Here is a 22,746-nt window from a genome sequence, read left to right on the forward strand (position 1 = left end):
CTGACCTCACTCATCAGTGTGTGCCTGGGGATTTTAACTGCTCACTGACCAAACAGTCAATTCAGGTCCTCAGAGGATCAGATACACCCAAACCTTGGATGGCTGAGGAAAGTGACTGAACACTGCTTTTGGTTTTGGGCCATACCCAGCGATACTCAGGGATTACTTCTGGCTCTGTACTCAGGAATCACTACTTGCAGGGCTCTGTGGACCATATGGGGTGCTGGGGACTGACGTGGATTGGCTGCGTCTAAGACAAGTGCCTTACTTGCTGTTTTATCTCTAGCCCCTCTTTTTAAAAATTGGTTTTTGGGCCACAACCAGTGATGATCAGGGGTTACTCCTGGCTCTGTGCTCAGGAATTACTCCTGGAGGTGCTTGGGGTTACCATATGGGATGTCAGGGATCAAACCTGGGTCAACCATGTGGAAGGCAAGCACTTAACCACTGTACTATAATTATGGCCCCATCTCCAGCCCCCCTTATTCCAGGTTAAAACACCCCAGTCCCAGGGCAGATGGTCATAATACTTGGTTTTGTATTACTCTTCCAGTCCCTGACCTCGCATCAAACAACTGGCCAGCTTCTTCTCCAGTGCTGGGACTAGGCGCTTCGGAAGATTCTCTCCAGTGTTCTGTGACATTCTTGGAAGAAACAGATGAGAAGGTGGTTTACCTCATGCTCCCATCTCTGTCAGCATGGCTCAGGGCAGCAACTTTGGGTCAGAACATGACATGGTGAGGATATAGCCTAAGTAACCCTCAGATAGCTTGCCTATCACCTGCTATGTCCTTGGGAGAGAACAGTAGCTGGAACAGGAAAGTATCTGCCTCTGGAGAGAGGATGAAGTGGGGGAAAGAACCTGCATTGAATCATTCCCTTCCAAAGAAGTTGAGGGCTTCTTATGGGGCCTGAACTTCATTGGTGCTTTGATTTCTCTCTCCACACTGGTAGAATGGAAAAAGCAGGCAAACTGCTTCTATTTCTGAAATGGTTAAGACAGGTATCCAGGAGCTGAAAACCCAGTTTAGGGCTTAAGAGTAAAGCACGGGCAAGTCCACAGTCCCTCAAGTAAGCCCCAAAACAAATGACAAGAAAAGTGTCTTAGGGGCCAGAGTGAAAGTACCATAGTACCAGAGTGATAGTGGTAAGGCGTTTGCCTTGCATGCGGCCGACCTGAGTTCAATACCTGGCATCCCATATGGTCCCCCGAGCACCGCCAGGAGTAACCCCTGAGCATCGCTGGGTGTGACCCAAAATGCAAAAAAAAAGTCTTAGAACCATGCCCACTTAGTGTTAAAAAACAACTAATACTTGCCAAAGTTAGTGTTAATTTTTTATGGAACAGGGAGCACACCCAGAGGTGATCAGAGGCTACTCCTGGCTGTCTGCTGGGGGATGCAGTTCTAGGGCTGGGATCCTGGTCTGCTGTGTGCAAAGCATGTGCTCAGCCTCAAGCTATTTCTCTGGCATGAGAGTAGTGTTTAAGATGCAGAGAAGGTCCTGGAGTGGATAGTACAGGCTTGCACGTGGCCGATCTGAGTTCGATCCCTGGCACCCAATTAGGGTCCCGCAAGCACCACTAAGAGTGATCCCTGAGGGACTGGAGTGATAGTAAGCAGGTAAGGCAATTGGGGTTTGATCCCTGGCACCGCATATGGCTCCCAGAGCCTTGCCAGGAGTGATACTTGAGCACAGATCTAGAAACAAGCCTTGAGCACTGTCAGGTGTGGCCCCAAAGCCAAACCAAGATGAAAAAAGTGATCCCTGAGTGCAGAGCCAGGAATAATCCCTGAGCACTGCGGGTGTGGCCCTAAAACCAAAGGGTGAAAAGGACAGAGAGGGAATGGTCTGGATCCTAGGAATAGTGACGTGTGGCTTGCCAGAGGTGACTGGCTCAGTGTTTGTAAGAAGCCTGTCTTTGTCCAGTCTTTATCCTTAGCTCTGTCTTTTTGGAATTAGGGATATTTTCTCTTTTAGTCCTCACTCATGGTCTTGTCCTGAAAACTATATTCCCAGACCTTTAGAGGGAGACAGAGGGTTCTCCAAGAGTCTTCAACCTGGGTTCACCCATCCAAACCTATTCACTCTCTGGGTTAGCAGGGGTTGCCCTCCACCCACCCAAGTCTTTCTGTTCTGTCCGGTAAAAAAGGCCCCCAGGGTCTCCGTCTACAATAAAAACCAGGAATGCGGCAGAGAAATACACAGACCTCATTGACCTTAGGGTGTGCAAAGTACAGTTGTTAAAAATGAAACAAGAGCAAACCAAGAGGTCACTGGCCTCCATGGGTGGTGCCCTAAATTCTCAGACCAGGGGAAAGAGGACCTGGAGTGGTCACAGGCTGGCAGGCAGGGAAGTAAGGTCAGCCCTCTTGAGACAAGGTCCTCATGACAAAGAACAGAGGACTGAGAGGAGGGCTCACAGGACGGCTGATCAAGATGGGGCCGTGGCCTCGGCCCCTTCCTCCGAGTCCCACACTTCAGACTGCAGGTAATCAGCAAACAGAGCCTTGGCTCGGCGGAGGACACGGCCCAGGTGGTGTTTTCGCACCAGTCGGTCAAAATGCATGGCCAGCTCATTGTAGTCCAGCCCATTGCGCATAATGTGGTCACGGTGCTCCAGCAGGATGGCTAGACAGAGGAAGAGCATGAACGGATTCCCCCGGCCAAACTCCTGTGGAGGGGGCAGGCCCAGGGGCGGGGAGTTGGTCAGGGACTTCCCAGGTTCTTGTACGTAGCCCACCTCGGGCATCAAAAGGGAGCCTGTGGCCACATCCCCAGCAGGGGAGGCCTCCTGGGTAGAGGATGGAGAGGAGGATGATGGGGAATCGGGGCGGGAAGAAGAGGAGAGCAATGGATCTGGGGAGTTCAGCCAGGGCTCAGAGAGGGACTTGGAACTGATCAACATAACTGGGTGGGGTAGCTGGGCCTTGAGGTTCCTCCTCATGCCTGCATGATCCCTGAGTTGCTGAAGGTCATCCAGACTGGCTTGTCTCAGAAGCCGTCCCCCACCCCCGGGGCCCTGGCTGGTCATGGCCAAGTGGCCAAAAGCCTGCTCCAAGGCACCACCTTCACTTCCCCCACCGGCAGGCCTGAGCATGTGCCGCTGTCGCACAGGCCGGCCCCGGTGGCCACTGAAGCTGGTGTCAGCCATTTGGCTGAGAGGTCCCACAAGCTCGACCTCATGTTCAGGCGGATCGGGGGGCAGTGAGCTCCAGGTGACCTCAAGCATGCGGAGGGCATCGTCGAAGGCAAACTCGCGCTTGAGCTCGAGCAGCAGCCAGCGGTAACAGAAGAAGAGGTCGTCGGCCCCGGCCTCCTGCAGGTACTGATAGAAGTCAGGGTCAGCATGTCGCAGCAGCAGCTTGAGGTGTGCGAACTTGGTGGCCATGGCACGGCCGTCAGGATGAAAGTTGGCGGCCAGGCGTTTCATAATGCCACAGAAGCAGACAAAGGCATGGCCCTCGTGGTCCATGACAGCGAGGATGGGTGAGGCCAGGTCACTCATGCCCTGGCAGTAGGAGACCTGCGGGTGGGTAACAGCATAGGTGGTGAGCAAGTCATGAAGGGCCCGCAGATGCGGCCCATCCTCAGGCCCCGCATAGTAGGGGTGGGCCCGGTCAGTGCGAAGCACGTCCTTGAGGACGGTGCTGCGGATGAACTCCAGGTCCTCCGGGCTCGCCCGCTGGGCCCACTCGCTCTTCAGCTGCTCATACTCGCGACTCTTGCGCTTCATGTAGTCCATGCGCTCACGGCCTGTCAGCCCATCCGGGTACACATTCAGCAGGTACCGCCACACCACCTGGCCAGGGACAAGAGGGGATGATATTGCAGGTGTCCACTAACATCAGCATGCATAGGTCTGTGTGTCCTGGTCCACTTGGCCACCTGCCTAACCAAGTCTGCTTTCTTACCTCTCACTCTTGATGTTGGGGGGGGAGGGGATCACACAGGAGAACTTCCAAGCCTGGAAGAACACTGGTGTCATGGCTCTTCCAGGTGGCCCCATAAAGTCCGGCTCACCTTTCGCAAGGAGGGCTCGACGCCACCGTGGTAGATGCGCAGACGCAACTCCTCGGGGCGGGACAGCTGGCCTTCGTGATTCAAGTAGGTGTGAAACTCCGCATCGCTGAGAGGTGGCTTGAAGGGCTTGACATCTTCCCCATAGGACCAGCTTAGCACCTGCTGAACCTTTGACAAGGTGCGACCCACCTGCAGGTGAAGGTGGGAAGAAGGCTACTTGGTCAGTGGGGTGGGGAACAGGTGCTGAGAATCAGGGGTGCCAGGTGGGCTCTGCCCTCCAACCACAGCTGCCCCCCAACCCCCGGGTCCCTGAAACCACCTGAGAGAGAATGGACTGTGTAAAGGGTAGGGCCACTGTGGTGAGTGATGAGCGTTTCTCAGCCAGCAGCATGTCGGAGCCAATGACATCCTTGGGACTGATGATGTCCCAGTCTTCCAGCAGTGGGCCTGAGGAGCAAGATAAGAGAGCAGTGAAATGAGAAGGCAGGGGAGAACCCCGAAAATCAGGGCTGAGATCCCGTCCTGTGCTAGAATCCAGGGTGCCCACCTGCCAGGGCACCACCCTCACTGCTTCCTCCCAGGTCATTCAAATCACAGCAAAAAATAAAAAGCCTAATTAATCCTTGGCTAGAAACTTTGGCTCACAAAATGGCTAGGCAGATCTGAAAGTAAGAGGTCAAGGACAGAAAGGAATGTGAGGGGCAAGGGAGAGAGCTCAATTGGCTGGAGTGCAGGCATGTATGCAGGAGCCCTGGGTTCAAGTCCCAGCTCATGGGTCCATGAGCACTAAGGCAGGAGAACTTCCTACCACCACCCCCTAGCACCTACAGACTTGCTCCTCCTGGTCAAACATTAAAAATAAACAAATAGGGGCTGACAATATAGTACAGTGGGTAAGGCGCTTGCCTGGCATGTGGCCAAGCTGGGTTAGGTCCCCTATGTACTACCAGGAGTAATTCCTATGTACAGAGCCAGGAGTAACCCCTGAACATTGCCAGCTGTGGCCCAGAAAAATAAAAACAAACAAAACAACAATACAAAAATTAAAAAACCAAACAAATAAATGCATGAGACCAGGGCTTAACTTGGATATGAACAATAATAAGGCTAGATCATACTCCCATGAGTCCTTCACAAACCTATATATGTTCACGTACACACACATATATTGATTTTACAGACACACCCAGTGATGCTCAGGGAGTAATATTGGCAGGCTCAGGGGACCATATGGGATGCTGGGAATTGAGTCTTGGTCAGCTATGTGCAAGGCAAGCACCGTACCAACTATATGATTGCTGTGGCCCCTAATCTTTTTTAAAAATATTTTTTATTTAGTCACCATGATTTACAAAGTTAGTCATAGCTGAATTTCAGGCATTCACTGTTCAAACAATAATGTTCAAGTAACAATGCCCCACACCAAGTGTCAGCTTCCTTCCACCAGTGACCCCAGATTCCCTCCTATATCCAGTCTGCTTCTTTGACAGACTTTTAAAATTTTAAAAGTGTGGTTGGAGCGATAGCACAGCGGGTAGGGCGTTCGCCTTACACGCGGCCAACATGGCCGACCCGAGTTCGATTCCTCCGCCCCTCTCGGAGAGCCCGGCAAGCTACCGAGAGTATTCGATATGCCAGACACAGTAACAACAAAGTCTCCAATGGAGACGTTACTGGGCCCGCTCGAGCAAATCGACGATCAACGGGAGGGCCTTTACCTTTACCTTAAAAGTGTGGTTAGGGGCTGGAGTAATAGCACAGTGGGTAGGGCATTTGCCTTGCACGCGGCCGACCTGGGTTCGATTCCCAGCATCCCATCTGGTCCCCCAAGCAACACCAGGAGCAATTCCTGAGTTCATGAGCCAGGAGTGACCCCTGTGCATTGCCAGGTGTGACCCAAAAAGCAAAAAAAAAAGTCTGGTCATTGTAGTTTGAATAACATGTATTCAGTGTTGTAAAGTTACAGTGATCAAAGCAGCATGGTACTGGAATAAGAATAAATTCTCTGACCAATGTTTAGAATTGAGGACCCAAGGACAAATCCCCATACCTATGGTCAACTAATTGTCAACCAAGGAGCTGAGAACATGGACGGAGTAAAGACAGCCTTTCTCTCTTAGTGCTCAGGACTTACTCCTGGCTCTAAACACGGGGATCACACATGGTAGTGCTAGGGGGCACCCTATGGGGTGGCTAGGATTGAACACGGGTTGGCTACGTGCAAGCCCTACCTACCCACTGCACTGTCACTCTGACCCATGCAGAAAATTTTTAAGAATGTAACTGTGAATTCTACCTTGGTATTGATTCATGATAATATGTCACAGTCACAGTCCTCCCATTGTTCATCGATTTGCTTGAGTGGGCCCAGTAACGTCTCCATCATGAGACTTGTTGTTACTGTGTTTGGCATATTGAATACATCACAGGTAGCTTGCCAGGCTTTGCCGTGTGGGCGAGATACTCTCAGTAGCTTGCCGGGCTCTCTGAGAGGAGCAGAAGAATCAAACCCGGCTCAGCCGGGCTGGCTGTGGGCAAGGCAAACACCCTACTGCTGTGCTATCGCTCCAGCCCTATGATAATATGTAAATTACAATATTTCTATGTATTTTTTGTTTTGGGGTCACATCTAGGGTGCTCAAGACTTACTCCTGGCTCTGCCCTTGGGGATCAATCCTGGCAGAGCTCAGGGAACCATATGAGATGCCGGGGATCAAATCCAGGTTGGCAATATATAAGGCAAGCACCTTACCCAGTGTACTATCTCTCAAGACTCTTTTCTATGTTTTTATTTTAAGAAAAAGGGGCTATAGCAATAGTACAGTGGGGAGGATGTTTGACTGGCATATGGCCGACTCGGGTTCAATCCCCAGCATCCCATATGGTTCCCTGATGACCATCAGGAGTAATTCCTGAGGTCAGAGCCAGGAGTAACCCTTGAGCATTGCTGGGTGTGACCCAAAATGCAAAAAATAAATTGAGATGACATGGGGCCAGAGTGATAGTACAAGTGGGGCATTTGTCTTGCACATAGCTGACCAGGTTTCGATTCCCTACACCCCATATGGAACCCTGAACCCTACAGGGGGAGATCCCTGAGCACAAATCCAGGAGTAATCCCTGAACACTGCAGGTTGTGGCCCCCAAACAGAACCAATACAAAGGGATGACAAGCCTCAGGAAGGGATGGGCTTAGGAAGAGCAAAAATCTTATATGTATGAGGCCCTAGGTTTGATCCATGTATGCATGTATGGGCACACCCCAGCACTGCTGGGAATGACACCCACAATTAACAAGAGATGGATGAGACTGGAGGGGGAAGATGATCTACAAAATTCACTGTCATTTGCATATTAAAAAGCATAAATTCAATGATGAGGTTTTTAATGACAGTCACTGAAAGTTAGGTATAATATAAATAAATAATATAAAGGCCCTCCCGTTGATCGTCGATTTGCTCGAGCAGGCCCAGTAACGTCTCCATTGGAGACTTTGTTGTTACTGTGTCTGGCATATCGAATACTCTCGGTAGCTTGCCAGGCTCTCCGAGAGGGGCGGAGGAATCGAACTCGGGTCGGCCATGTTGGCCGCTTGTAAGGCAAACGCCCTACCCGCTGTGCTATCGCTCCAGCCCTTATTAGGTAATAAAGATTGAAAATGGAAGAACCCTAAAGGTAAGAACAGTTAAAAAGAGCAACAACAGGATTGTGGGAATAAACAGCACTCCATGTCTAAGGTATCATAGGCCAAGAGAGACTTAATATATGCATTTTAGGGGCAGACATGATAGTACAGTGGATAGAGCACTTGCCTTGCACGCAGCCAGCACGGGTTCAATCCCCAGTACCCCATATGATCTCCCTAACTCCACCAGGAGTGACCTCTGAGTGTAGAACAGGAGTAAACCCTGAGAACTTCCATGCATGGCCCCCAAATCTCACCCTAATTATTCATTTTTAAAAAGAAAAAAAAATAGGGCCAGAGAGATAGTGCTTGCCCTGCATTGTAGCTGAACCTGGTTTAATGCCCAGCACCACATATGGTCCCTGAATACTGCTATGAATAATCCCCGACAAAGGAGAAACCCTAAGCATCATTAGGCTCCAAAATAAAGAAAAATGAAGAACAGACCAATGAATGAAATGGAAAAAGTACAAACTTATTTTTATTTATTTTTGGGGGGGCATACCCAGGAGTTCTCAGGGATTACTTCTGGCTTTGCACTCAGAATCACTCATGGAGGGGCTTGAAGGACCAGGTGGAGTGCCAGGGACTGAATGTGGATCAGCTGTGTGCAATGTAAGCACCATGTCCGCTGTACTATCTCTTTGGCACCCACAAACTCATCTTATGGCAAAATGTAATCAGACACATTTTGTGTGATCACCATTTCAGTCTTTATTTTTTTCAATTTTTTGGGGGGGTCACACCTGGCAATGCACAGGGGTTACTCCTGGCTCTGCGCTCAGGAATTACCCCTGGCGGTGCTCAGGGGACCATATGGGATGCTGGGAACCGAACCCAGGTCGGCCGCGTGCAAGGCAAACGCCCTACCCGCTGTGCTATTGCTCCAGCCCACCATTTCAGTCTTTAAATAATCCACAAATGATGAACACAAAAATTTCCCTGAAAGAAAAAATAACCAAGAGTTTTATTAAGGATGGCTGCCCCACTGGTGGCATTATATAATATATGCTATGTGAACAGTATCTCCTTATCATAGAATTGACAAACTCCCCCAAACCTCATTTACTATATAAATACTGTGCTATGCCCTTCAGAAATTGAAAGGGTTTTCCCTTTAGGATTGGATAAGATTATCTTATGCTTCATAACACTTTAAGATAAAGGGTGGAAATGCCCAGATCAAACTTGGCCCCAGAGTACAGGAGAAGGAAAGAAAAAGTGGATGGGATGGTTTGGAGCGATAGTATAGTGGGTAGGGTGTTTGCCTTGTATGTGGCAAACCTAGGTTCAATCCCTGGCACCCCATAGGGTCTCTTGAGCACTGCCAGAAATAATTCCTGAGTGCAGAGCCAGGCGTAACCACTGAGCATCGCCAGGCGTGACCCAAAAAAGAAAAGAAAAGAGAAAATAGAGTGGAGGAGAGGGGAAGGAGAGACAGATGAGAAACAATGGACGCCAGGTCAAGGGAGTTGGGTACAAAAGTGGTGTTAAGGAATGATAAGAGCCAAATATCCAAACCACAGAGTCAAAAATAATAGTCACTGAAATCCAGAGACCCAAACTTTAACAACCAAACTCAGAAAGGTGCCTGTCAAGAGGGCAGGCTGCGGAGGGTAGATATGAGAGGGAACTTGGGAACACCGGTGGAGGGAAGTTTGACACTGGTAGTGGGATTGGTGCTGCAATACTGTATGCATAAAACTCAACTATGAATAACTTTGTAAATCATGGTACTTTAATTTAAAAAAAAGAAGACCTAAGAAAAAGGACAGTGGGAGGCAGGAAATGTTTGCCTTATTTACCACAAAACCATGGTGGGTAAAAATATGGCATTATCTGGGGCCTTGCCTTACCTACTGCCAGCTCTGCTTCAATCAGGTATCACATATGATCTCCTGAGCACTGTCAGGAGTGATCCCTGAGCACAGAGACAGGAGTAAACCCTGTACACATTGAAAAATGGCCCAAACCCTACCTCCCAATTATGGTATTAACATATAAAGAGGCAAATAAAATTCACTAGTGGAATGCAATAGAAAACTCAGAAATATATCCAAATATATCAAGGGCTGCGGAGATAGTATAGAGGGTAGGGCTCATGCCTTGCATGTGGCCAACCTGGGTATGATTCTGGTTTGATCCCTGGCACCCCATACAGTCACCAGAACCCCACCAGAAGTGATCCCTGAATAAAGAGCCAAGAGTAATCCCTGAGCACAGAGCGTGTCCCTCCCACAAAAAACCCAAATATATGAGGAAATTCAATGTATGACAAATGTTGCATTTCAAATCAATGTTAAGGGGCCGGATAGATATAGTACAGCATGTAAGGTGCTAGGCTTGTAAGCAGCTGAGCTGGGTTCGATCCCTAGAACTGAATATGGTCCCCCAGGCACCACCAGGAGTAATCCCTAAGCAGAGCCAGGAGTAAGCCCTGAGCACTGCCAGGTATAACCCCAAAATCAAAACAAACAAAAAATCAATTCAATGTCGAAAAGTTGGTTATTTATTTAATTTGAGGGAGGCTGTTACTAAGGCATGCTCTCTACCACCGAGTCACATTCCAGCTCCAAAATGTATTTATTTAATAAATGATGTTGGTGGACTGGAGCAAAAGATAGTTCAGCAGGTAGGGTGCTTGCCTTGCAAGCGACCAAGCTGCCTTTAATTCCCGGCACCCCACATGGTCCCCAGAGACCACCAGGACTGATCCTTGAGTGCAGAGCCTGGAGTAAGCCCTGAACACAGCAGGGTGTGGCCCCCAAACAAAAATAATAATAATAATAATAATAATAATAATAATTGCGGCCAACATGGCCTACCCAGGTTCGATTCCTCCGCCCCTCTCGGAGAGCCCGGCAAGCTACCGAGAGTATTCGATATGCCAAACACAGTAACAACAAAGTCTCCAATGGAGACGTTACTGGGCCTGCTCGAGCAAATCGACGATCAACGGGAGGGCCTTTACCTTACCTTTAATAATAATAATAATTCGGAGAGCCCGGCAAGCTACCGAGAGTATTCGATATGCCAATAATAATAAATGATGCTGTAAATGATGCTGGTATCACTGACTATTGGCAATTTCTTCTTTTTTAAAAAATTGAAATATTGGGCGTGGAGCAATAGCACAGTGGGTAGGAGGTTTGCCTTGCATGCGGCCAATCCCAGGTTCGATTCCCAGCATCCCATATGGTCCCCCAAGCACCGCCAGGAGTAATTCCTGAGTGCAAAGTCAAGACGTTAACCCCTGTGCAATGCCAGGTGTGACCCAAAAAGCGAAAAAAATTGAAATATCATAGTTTACAATAATAATGAAGTTGTTATTTACAGTTACAGAGCTACTACACTAAATCCTCCACAAGTGCATTAATTCTGTGGGGAGGGAACACACCCAGAGGTGCTCAGGACTTATGCCTGACTCTGTGCTCAGGGATTATTCCTGTTGGGGCTCAGAAGAACATACACGGTGCTAGGGATCACACCTGGGTAGCTGTGTGCAAGGCTTACACACTGTACCATTTTCTCTGGCCTGCGAATATTTATAAGTAGGTGGACAGAATAGAGATTTATATGAATAAAACAAATCATAAAGGAGGGGCTGGAGCAATAGTACAGTGGTAGTGCACTTGCCTTGCATATGACCGACTCAGGTTCCATCCCTAAGCAGAGGACCACATATGGTCCTCTGAACCCTGCCAGGAGTGATCCCTGAGTTCAGAGTCAGCAGTAGTAAGCCCTGAACACTGCCAGGTGAGCCCAAACTCTCCACAAAAAATCATAAAGGTAAAGAGATCTCTAAAACAGCATAAACATTTTAATTTTTTTAACACATTTAATTTTTTTTTTTGCTTCTTGGGTCACACCCGGCAATGCACAGGGGTTATTCCTGGCTCATGCACTCAGGAATTACTCCAGGCGGTGCTCAGGGGACAATATGGGATGCTGTGAAGCGAACTCGGGTCAGCCGCGTGCAAGGCAAACACCCTACCTGCTGTACTATTGCTCCAGCCCGCACATTTTTTTTTCTTTTTTTTTTTTTTTATTTATTGAATCACTGTGGGAAAGGTTACAAAGCTTTCAGGTTTATGTCTCAGTCATGCAAATATCAAACACATTTCCCTTTACCAATACTTATTTTTCCCATGAAGAACCCCAATAAGACCCCACCCCCCACCCCTCCCCGTCCCTGTGAGGCAGATGAATTCTAGTTAACACTCTATCCGCTTTGATTAGATTGTTTCAATAAAAGATTCACCACTATTATTTAGAGTTTACCCCCCCCCCCCAAATCAGACATGCTGAAAAAGCATTGTGAAGTGATTTGCTTTCTCCAGCTGGGTTCAAGAATTAAATGTTGGTTTTGGATTTCTGCTATTTTACTTATTGACCCTGGAAGTATTTCTACTGAAAGTCAGATAGTTAAGAAATTGGTTTCTGTGTTCTGGAGTCGTGGCCGTGCTGGAGAGCCGCTCGTGGGGGGCAACTGGTGGCCTCGGTAGGGCGTGAAGGGCGGAGCGAAACGCCCCCCTTCCCATGAGGTTTTAGTCGCCCCCACACTCCCGGCTCATACCTGCTGTCCACAAGGCTCCCATGTGGCCGCCATCTTTCTTTCCAGAGAGGAGAGGGCGAATGGCAGCCCGCACATTTTAATGTTTAAAAAACTTTTGGGTCATGCTTGGTGATGCTCAGGGGTGACTCCTAGCTCTGCATTCAGGAATCACTCCTGGCAGTGCTCGGGGACCATATGGGATGCTGGGAATTGAACTCAGGTTGGCTGCATGAAAGGCAAGCTCCCTACCCACTGTGTTATTGTTCCAGCCCACTGTACTATTATTCTGGCCGCATCAAGCACTGCTGTTAATGAAGGCAGCCCAGGATCAATCCTCCATAGGTTCAAGCACACCTTCTACCCCCCACTCAGAGATAAGTGGAAAGTTGATTTTTTTCTTTACTTATCTGGGGGGGGGGGTGGAAGGTGTGCGTGACCCTATGGGGGATTGATCCTGGCCTCCTTCATAAAAAGCAGTGCATGATGAGGCCAGAATAATAGTACAGTGGGTAAGGTGCTTGCCTTGCACACAGCCAACCCAGGTTCAATACCTGTCATCCCATAGGGTCCTGCCAGCCCAACCAGGAAAGATCCCTGAGCACAGAGCAAGGAGTAAGGCCTGAGCATAGCCAGATGTGGTCTTTGAACAAACAAACAAAAACACAGCACACTAGCCCTTTGAAGCATGTGTAGGAGTCTTGATTTTCTCTTTAAAGAGAAAACTTTGGATTAGGGCTCAATAGTGGAGCACTTGCCTCACATGTGTGAGCCCCTGGGGCTCTATCCCTAGCACTGCAAAAGATAAAAAAAACTGAAAATGAAATACAGTAAAAATATAATAAGATGAAGTGAAATAAAATAGTGATCTTTATTTTATTTTACTTATTTTTAATTTTTTATTGAGATTCTGTGGTTTACAGTGCTATTATTAATAATGGTTTCTCCAAAAAATATCTTATGGTGTCTGTTTCTCATATGAAGCTGGAAACATAGTCACTGTTCTCAAATTAATCTCCTGTAATACTATAATAATCTACCTCTTTGCTAAGTCTACAACTGTACCTCATGGTGTTTCACTAATGAAAAAAAAGACAGTGAAGACTGTTGTAGGCAGTGAAATCTCCTGAGTCACCACTGCATGGAAAACAGTGATCTTTAAGCTCTTTTTTTGGTTTGGGGGTCACACCATGTGGTGCTCAGGGACTACTCTAGCTCTGTGCTTAGGGGCACTCCCAGTGGTGTTCTGGAAACTATGTGGTGCAGGGGGATCAAAACCAGGCATCCTTCATTCAAAGTATATGCACTATACTTCACTCTCAAGCCCTTCTTTTCCTTTTTCATTTAGGAGTGATATTTTTAAAATGTCTTTTTTGGCCAGAGAGAAAGTAGAGCAGGCAAGGAGCCTGCCTTGCATGTGGCTGACCAGAATTTGCTCTCATATGGTCTTATGGAAGCCCAGATGCCTGCCTGCTAGAGAGATCCTGAGTATATTTAGGAGTAAGCTCCGAGCAACACCAGATGTGGTCCCCCAAACAAAAAAAAATCTCTTTGCCAATCAATGAATATCTGTATCTGCTTTATTTATCTTCCTTTCGGTTTTTATGCAAATGGATTTTTAGGGGGGGGTCACACCCAGTGATGCAGAGGGGTTATTCCTGGCTTTGCACTCAGGAATCAGTCCTGGCGATGCTTGGGGGACCATATGGGATGCTGGGAATCGAACCCGGGTCAGCCGCGTGCAAGGCAAACGCCCTACCCGCTGTGCTATTGCTCCAGCCCCTGCAATTGGATTTACATGTTTATTTGTCAAGCAGAATAACTTCTTGAAATACAAGGATCTATTTTACAGGTAAAGAAATAGGCTTGGGAGTCAAGACAGCTGTGCTTAGGTTAGTAACTTCATTCCCAGCCTGTTATAACATCAACATCATCTAAGGGATGGACACTGTCCTCCAATCTGAAACTTTTAATTTTTATTTTGTTTTGTTTTGTTTGTTGTGTGGGACCAAATCTGGCTGTGTCTAGGGCTTACTCCTGGAGCTCTGCTCAAGGATTACGACTGGCTGTGCTCGGGGGACCCTATGTGCTGTCAGGGATTAAAACCAGGTTAGTTATGTGCAAGGCAAGGGCTTTTACCCCTGCCTGATTTCTCTAGCCCCCAATTTGCAACTTGAAAAATAGTTTGAACCACCCTAGTGTGGCTCAGAGTTTACTCCCCAGGTATGTTCATTGGGGTGACTCCTCCTCTCAATGTTCATGGGAAAGTAAAGTATCTGAAATGGAACCCAGGGCTTCATACATGCAAGTCGATGCTCTACCACTGACCCATACATGCCCTCACGAATTTTTAGGGATTTTGTTTCCTTTTTTTATTTTTTAATTTTTTAGTCACATTGGGCAATGCTCAGGGGTTACTCCTGGCTTTGCATTCAGAAATCACTACTTTTATTTGCTTTTTGGGGCACATCTGGCATGCTCAGTAGTTACTTCTGGCTCTTCACTCAGAAATCACTCCTGGTGGTACTTGAGTGGACCATATGGGATGCTAGGGATTGAACCCAGGTTGGATGTATCCAAGCTATCTGCTGTACTATCATTCCAGCCCTGGGTTTTTTATTTGAAAGGGGAGCAGGACCCCATGTGGTACACAGGGCTTACTCCTGGTTCTAAGCTCAATGATCACTCCTGGTAGTGTTTGGGGGAACCATATGCCATGGCAGGGATTCAAACCAAGGTTTACCACATGCAAGGCAAGTGCCTGAACCACTGTACTCTCTCTGGCCCCACAGGTTTTGCATTTTATTGTGTGTTAGGGATCAAACCCAGGGACTCACACATACTATGCACCAGATCTAATTCTGGGCTACATTCCCAGCCCTTCACAACATTTTGTTAAAAAAAAAAACTTGTCAAATCAAGGCAAAAGAGATATCACAGGGATAAGGCACCTTCCTTGCATGCAAGTCCATCCTGGCTCAAATCCCTGGTACCACATGATTTCCCCGAGCACCACCAAGGCTCGCTCCTACCCATCACACCAGGAATAGCCCTTGAGCATCTGCAGGTGTAGCCCCCAAAATAAAATACCTTTTCCTCAAATCAGTAATATAGTTAAAAGATGAACACAGAGGCTAGAGAGAAAGTACAGTGGTTAAGGTGCTTGCCTTTTGCAGCTGACACAGTTTGATCCCTAGCACTGCATGGGCACCCAGTGCACTTCCAGGAATCACCTCTGAGCACTAGCAGGTGTGGCCCAATTTCCCTCCACAGCTAAATTAAAAGATGGATAAAAAGGGGCTGAAGAGATAGTACAGTGGGTATGGCATTTGCCTCGTTAAAAGGTGACCCTGGTTTGATCCCTGGCATCCCATATGGTTCCCAGAGCACTGTCAGGAGTAATTCCTGAGCACAGAGGCAGGAGTAAATCCCATTGCTGGGTGTGGCCCCCCCAAAAAATGAAGGATACACTGAAAACCTGTACCTCATTCATTTAACTCTCCTGTTAAGATTTCCGGGGTCTTTAGAACAGTGCTCAGGTAGCGTAGGGGACACTTCTCATGACACCTGACCAGGCAGTTTGGTGCTAAGGTCTGAAGATATGGAGCTGCTCAGGTCCTGCTGTGCACCCCAGATGTGCTGTTTAGAGGCTATACCCAGAGGTGCTGGGAGGGGTGCTGTGGTCTGTGGTGCTGGGGTTCAAACTCAGATCCTAACTCATACAAAGCATGTGCCTCTGACCACTGGGCTCTCTCTGGCCTCCTCCGAACACTTTTATCACATTTCTTCATTTTGTTCTCTATATGTATGCATACTATTGGTTTCTGGTTTGGGTTTTTTTGTTGAACATTCACAGAACATCATGACATTTCCCTTAATACTTAACTGTGTGGGGCTAGAGATAGTACAGTCGCTAGGGCATTTGCCTTTCACTCAGCCAACTGGGGTTCCATCCCCGGCACCATATGTAGTCCCTCAAGCCCTGCCAAGAGTGATTCCTGAGTGCAGAGCCAGAAGAAAGCCCTGAGCATTGCTGGGTGTGGCCCCAAAACAAAAAAATAGGTAGTTAGTAAGACCAAGGGAAAAAATAAATGGAAGAGTCAGAGTGCAAACAAATGTAGATGTGCGCAAAGTAAGTGGATGAATGAACAGAGGTACCATTAGCCCCATAAGCATCACTACAGTGATATATTCTTGTAACTGGAATACATAACTGTACAGCTCTATTGTGACCCTGTGTTATAGAACCATATCCTCTATTATGAGATAGTGCTATTGTAGTATTATCATTCTGTGATCATTATTTTGAAAGCAATGCCTTTGGGGGGGTTTCTTGGGGACACTCCTGGCTCTGTGTTCAGGGGTCACTCCCAGTGGTGCTTGGGGGACTGTGTGTCAGGATCCAGCCTGGAGTTCCTGCATGCAAAGCATGTGCTAAGCATCTAGATCTCTCCCCGACAGGAGCTCAAATTGGGAGCATGTGTGGTATAGCTGCAACTCCTTTCCCAGCTTTTTTTTTTTTGCTTTTTGGGTCACACCTGGAGATGCACACGGGTTACTCCTGGCTTTGCATTCAGGCATTATCCTGGCAGTGCTCAGGGGAACACATGGGATTCTGGGAATAAAACCCACGTCGGCTGCATGCAAGGCAAACATCCTACCCACTGTGCTATCACTCCAGCTCCCCTTTCCCAGTTTTATATGTGAATCCCCTTTAACAGTCCTAAGCAACTGCTATGTCTGCTTTACAGATGCAAAGAAAAGATGCTGGAGGCTAAGGGTAGGAGAGTGCTCCAGCAAAGAAGGGGCTGATGCAACAGTCTGGCCCCCTGATCCAGTGGCCAAGCCATGACTAGGAACTAGGAGACCTTCCCACCTTGCCTGCCAAGAGTGCATTTTGAGGGATGGAATCACCCTCTGCATCCCACAGCAGCAACCCACCTACCCCTGCCCAACACTGGGGCCCTGAGTACTCACTATCTTCAGTGGGCCGAATATCTACACGCAGCTGCAGGTAAGGTTTGGAGGCAGTGGCAAAGGCCATGCTGAGGTCCCAGTCAGACAGAAGTGAGAGGTAAGCTTCTTGACCTAGCCGATCCCGGCCCAGGTAGCTGATGCTGAAGTTCTTCTTTCTGGACAGAGGAAGCAGGTCAGCTCAGTGGCCCCGAGCCCTGGCAACGCAGGGGTGGTTTGCAAAAGGGCCAGAAGGGGTTGGAAAGATATACAGCAGGTAGGGTGTTTTCCTTGACCCATGTTCGATCCCCAGCACTCTCTAGGGCCCCTGAGCCCCGCCAGGAGTGAGGGCTGAACACAGAGCCAGGAGTAAGCCCTAAGCAGCATGGGGAGTGGCCCAGAAACAAAAGAACAAAATAAAGCTAGGAAAGATAAGGTGCTGAGGGTCACTTCCTACTATGTTTGGGGCACTGGATCAAAGATTCCAACATCCTGAGGTTAGCTGAGTGGTTACACAGATGATCAAACACTAGCATGTATGTGGGAGGTACACTGGAAACTGATAAAATGTTGGCCTCATTGGGCTGGGTAATACGGTAGTTGAAGGAAAGAAGTGGGACGATATATGGGCCATAACCAGCTGTGTTCTGTAACTACCCCTGATTCAGTGCTTGGGGTGCTGTGTGGTGCTTGGGGATTTTTTCCAGGCCTCCTCCATGCAAAGCATGTGCTTCAGTCCTTTGAGCTGCCATCCCAGCCTCTAAAGCAACCTTATTCCTACATTAGAAAATCAAGTGGGCCAGGAATGTAGTTCAGAGGGAGAGCACTTGCCTTGCAGGTAGGACAACCTGGGTTTGATCCCTGACACCAGAAAAAAAAGAGAAAAAAGTGAACGTAGATATTCATTCATTTTCACAATGAACAATGCTCGTACTCTCCCCTCAGCCCACTCCCCACCAAAAATTCAAGTAACAATAAGAACTTGTTCTTCAGGATTGGCGAAATAGCAAAGCAGGTATGCCATTTGCCTTGCACCTGGCTGACCTGGGTTTGATCCCCGGCACTACATTTGGTCCTCCCCCACCCAAACACTGCCAGGAGCGATTCCTGAAACAAAAACAAAATAAAAAAACTTGTTCTTCACATACACTTCTTCTGCAACTATATAAAAAAAACCCTTTATATAATAACCCTTGTAAGCATGAGAAAATTCTAAATACCTAAACCACTTCTGAACTGGGAACTGTTACTGTGTACATAAAACAACCTCAACAAAATCCTTATCACAGCTGCAACAAGAGATTCCACCTTTCATCTACCAGGTGGCAAATTTGGGGGTCACATTCAGAGGTGGTGAGGGGTTAGTTCTGGCTCTGTGCTCAGGAGAGACCACTGGTAGTGCTCAGTGACCACATGTGGTGACAGAGTTCAAACTGGGTCAGCTGCATGCAAGGTAAGCACCATACCCATTATACTCTTTCTACAGCCCCTTGGTCAATTTTTCAGTGTTTTCTAGAAATCAGTGTTTGTGAGGAGGTGAGGGAAAGTCACTTTAGCTGCTTCTGGGGAGACTGTAAGGTAAAACCTGGGGCCAAAGAGATAGTACAGTGGGTAGGACGTTTGCCTTGCATGTGGCCAATTTGGGCTCGATTCTCGGTCCCCCAAACACCTCCAGGAGTAATTCCTGAGTGCAGAGCCAGGAGCAACCCCTCAGTATAGCCAGGTGTGGCCCCAAAACCAAAAATTAATAAATATGTGAAACCTGTCTGGAGAACATTTTGGAAATAGCCATTGCAATGAAAGCATATATACTGTTTAGCACAGTAATAGCATTGCTAGGACCTAATCCCAACATACTTCCCTAAATAGTCGAAGATACATATATGTGGTTGTTTCCCAGTGGATTATTTCTAATAATTAAGCAGAAGCCAAAGAGATAGTACAGGGGTAAGGCACTTGACTGGCATGCAACCAATTCTAGTTGGATCCCTGCCACCACCTATGGTCCCCCAAGCACTGCCAGGAGTGACTCCTGAGCACAAAGCCTGAAGTAAGTCCTGAGTACCACTAGGCATGGGCCAAAAACAAACAACCCCCTCCCCAAAGCAAACCAACCAACCCTACCACATGCCACTACAAAAGCTGTGCAACCACTGTTAGGTGAGTAGCCGAACTGACCAGTGTCCAGTATCCCATCACTCACCCATTCAAGTCAAAGGCTCGAATGAGGATATGCTGTAATACATCCAGTGAGGTGATCTGGGGGTCCACAGCAAAAGAGCGAAACTCGGGTTGCAAGAAGCTCTCACATTTCTGGCAAGAGAACACATGGGGCAGGCCACAGGGGTGCCCATTACCAGAGTGAAGCCAAGTGAGTTGTAGGAGCAAGGCGAGAGTGTCAGGGGCCAGAGGGAGAAGGGCATTTGGGGCCAGTTTGGGGGTGGGGGACAGCCACTGAGGCTCTGAGCAGAAGCAGGACGTGGTCTGATTTAGCGGGATCCTCATGGTACTCTGCAATGAATAGAATGTGTGTGGGGGCGAGGAAGGAACAAAGCAGTGAAGAGAATGCTACTATAGTAGTCCAGTCACCTGTGCTGTCTGTGTCTCCTCAGCTCTGGTTTTCAGAATCGTCATGTCCAGTCTGGCCCCTATTAAACCCGTGTCCCAGTGCAGCATATCTATCTGTATCTCTTAGTGGCTATAAGTCTCTCTTTTTAAAATTATTTGATTAATGATTTTGTTTTTGGGACATACCTGGCTGTGCTCAGGGTTCAGTCCTGGTTCTGTACTCAGGGGTCTCTCCTGGTGGTTCTTGGGGGACCATATGAGATGCTGGCAATTGAAACTAGGTTGGCTGTGCGTACAAGGCAAATGCCTACCCACTGTTCTATCATGCTGGCCTCAATTCTTTGAATTTTTAAACTGTGCACACTGTGATTGACAAAGCTGTTGATCACAGAGTTTAAGACATTCACTGTTTCAACTCCAAAATCATCTGCTTAAATTTCTTCAAAGGCTAGGTGTAGGGTGCTTTCCTTGTACACAGACGACCCAGATTCTGTCCCTGGCACTCCATATGGTCTCCTGAGCACTACCAGGATTGATCCCTGAGCACAGAGCCAGAAGGAAGCCCTGCATACCATTAAGTGTGGCCCCAAATCAAGAAAAAAAAATAACCCCAGGGTCCCCAGCAGGTAGGCTTAAAAAATCATAGCCAGCCTCTCTCCACTCAGTGCTTTTTGCTTTTTGGGTCACACCAGGCAATGCTCAGGGGTTACTTCTGGCTCTGCTCTCTGGAATTACTCCTGGAAGTGCTCAGGGGAGCCTATGGTGTGCCGAGGATCAAACCTGGGTCAGCCTCATGCAAGGAAAATGCCACTCAGCCCTTTTTAAACTGCATACTCTGGGACTGCTATAAATTCCTCAGGACCAGAGCAATAATACAGTGTGTAGGGCCAACCCGGGTTCAATCCCTGGTACCCTATATAGTGCACCCCTCCAAGAATAATCCTTCAGCACAGAGCAAGGAGTGAGTCTTGGTCATTGACAGTTGTGGCCTAAACCAACACCCCTCTCCCCCCCAAAAAGGAAGTTCCTTGGAACACATGGCAGTTCTGGGCATTTACTTGGGCCAAGCCTGTCTGGGACATCCTCCCCACGTTCTCCAACAAATTTTCTCACTCATTGGCAGGCCTCATCTTTTCTGAACTTCAAAATCTGTCCCTTAGAGCTTCCACTATGCCACTGAAGTGACCTGATTGCAACCTAAGTCCAAGTCATCATTGTTGTTGTCTTGCAACTATTGAAATGGCTTTCCTATTCAGAGTGTACACATGAAAGGTCCTTTACCCCCTCCCCACCCCACTTACCTCTAGGATTCACCTCTTACCAATGTTCCCCTCATTGTTTCAGCTCCTACAATATACAGGAACCTGAGGGAATATATTAAGTTCATCCCCACCTCCCAGGCTTTAGCACTGCTGTTTCCTCTCAGTAGAATACTTAAGTGCACATAATGAACTCCTTTTTTTTTTTTAAACTTTTTTTTTAAATTTAGGCACCTTGGTTGACAATGCTGTTAAGAATTTCTGGCATTCAATTCTGAACCCCCTCCATATGTGTCAACATTCCGTCCACCAATAACTCCAGGTTCCCTCCCACCTCACCCCCACCTCCTTAGCAACCTCATTTTGGAAAATGTTCTTATTTTGGGTCCCAGGCCAACACTAGTGTTGACGCATAGGCTTTGCTGTACAGTCGGACTGCCTGTATCCCACCAAAGACTCCCTTTCCTTCGGGTCTCTGCTACAGCCATAGCTCTAGCTTTTTGGCAAAACTGTGGCTAAAATAACTTCCTAGATAGCTCGCTTTATGGCACTACCCCTTGACATTCATCAGTGTCCAAAACGTCACTTGGATTGAGCTGTTTGCCTCCCCAAGGAGCACAGAGCACACTCAGGGTGGGAACTGGACACAACACATAGGCTGGCACCCCTGACACCTTTGCAGACAGCAACAGCCACCCCTCACACACACACACACACACACACTCTCTCTCTCTCTCTCTCTCTCTCTCTCTCTCTCTCTCTCTCTCTAGGACCCCTCTCCTCCAGCCAGAATCTCCTCCCATCCATCTCTTGGCCCCTTCCCTCCATTCCCAGTCCTCCCCACCACCACCCCAGGTCCGAGGCCCTGTTCCCTCTTTCCACCGCCTCCTTCCCAGGTTTACCCTTCTCTTTTCCATCCATCACTCAGCCCTCCAGCCTTCACCCCTTAGGCAACACTCCAAATTTCAGCCCCCCCCCAATGTGAGCACAGCCACCGCGGGTCCTCCTTAGGGAGCCCCGCACGAGCTGTCAGCCTCACCTTGACTCGGACCCGTACCACCTCTCGCTCCTCCTCCTCCACCGCCGCCGTCGCCTGGGCTCCCCCACCAGGCGGGGGCGCTCCAGAGACAGTCAAGTCCGAATAACTGGGGAGCGTCGCCATTGCACCGCCACCCGCCTTAGGGTGACGGTTGATAGTCACCCCCGAACCCTACCAACACTCCAGAGTGCCGGCGCCGGCAGCCCCACCTAGCGCGTCGGCGCAGGCGCAGAAAGCTCCGATCGACCCTGCCCCCTCACGACCCCTCCCACCTGGCTCTCGCTGGAGGTCGTCTTTGCGCATGCGCCTAATGTGTTGTCGGGCGCTGAAAGTCGGGCAAATGGCCTCACGGCAGCTAGTGCGCTGCTGCGAGCTGAAGCCCCGCCTGCCCTCGCTCGTGGCTAGGCTGTTTTGGCTGCCTATTTCCGCACTCACCTAGGTATGTGTTCAAGGACCAGAGAAGAGGGCGGGGAAAAGGAAGTGGCTGTGACAGAACTGGACCCCACATCCTGCACGAGTCGCCACGTGCCTCTGCTGACAGATGATGTCATCTCTTTCAAATGCCTGTGGCCCTCGGTTCAAATGAAAAAAAAAATTTCCAGAATCGCTTCAAAAAGTTACAGCGTGAGAATTAATGGAGAAACATGTATGATGTTTGTAGTTTCTG

At 48.4% G+C, this 22,746-nt stretch overlaps 1 protein-coding gene across 2 annotated transcripts; it reads right to left on the reverse strand.

Annotated features, from left to right (window-relative positions):
* Positions 1-2,188: 2,188 nt before the first annotated feature.
* TBC1D25 (TBC1 domain family member 25) lies at positions 2,189-22,289 on the reverse strand. Of its 2 annotated transcripts, none has more exons than XM_056128651.1 (6): positions 22,080-22,289; positions 19,417-19,526; positions 17,238-17,392; positions 4,343-4,470; positions 4,024-4,212; positions 2,189-3,802 (listed from the first exon to the last, which is right to left on the reverse strand). In XM_056128651.1, exons 1-6 carry the CDS (start codon positions 22,200-22,202, stop codon positions 2,435-2,437), a joined length of 2,073 nt encoding a protein of 690 aa, XP_055984626.1. In that variant the 5' UTR covers positions 22,203-22,289; the 3' UTR covers positions 2,189-2,434. The 2 variants fall into 2 exon arrangements, with proteins under 2 accessions (XP_055984626.1, XP_055984627.1); XM_056128652.1 differs by lacking the exon at positions 22,080-22,289 and adding an exon at positions 21,083-21,139.
* Positions 22,290-22,746: the final 457 nt, after the last annotated feature.

The sequence above is a fragment of the Sorex fumeus genome, unplaced genomic scaffold, assembly GCF_029834395.1.
Source record: "Sorex fumeus unplaced genomic scaffold, SorFum_2.1 ptg000065l, whole genome shotgun sequence".
NCBI classification, from domain to species: Eukaryota; Metazoa; Chordata; class Mammalia; order Eulipotyphla; family Soricidae; genus Sorex; species Sorex fumeus.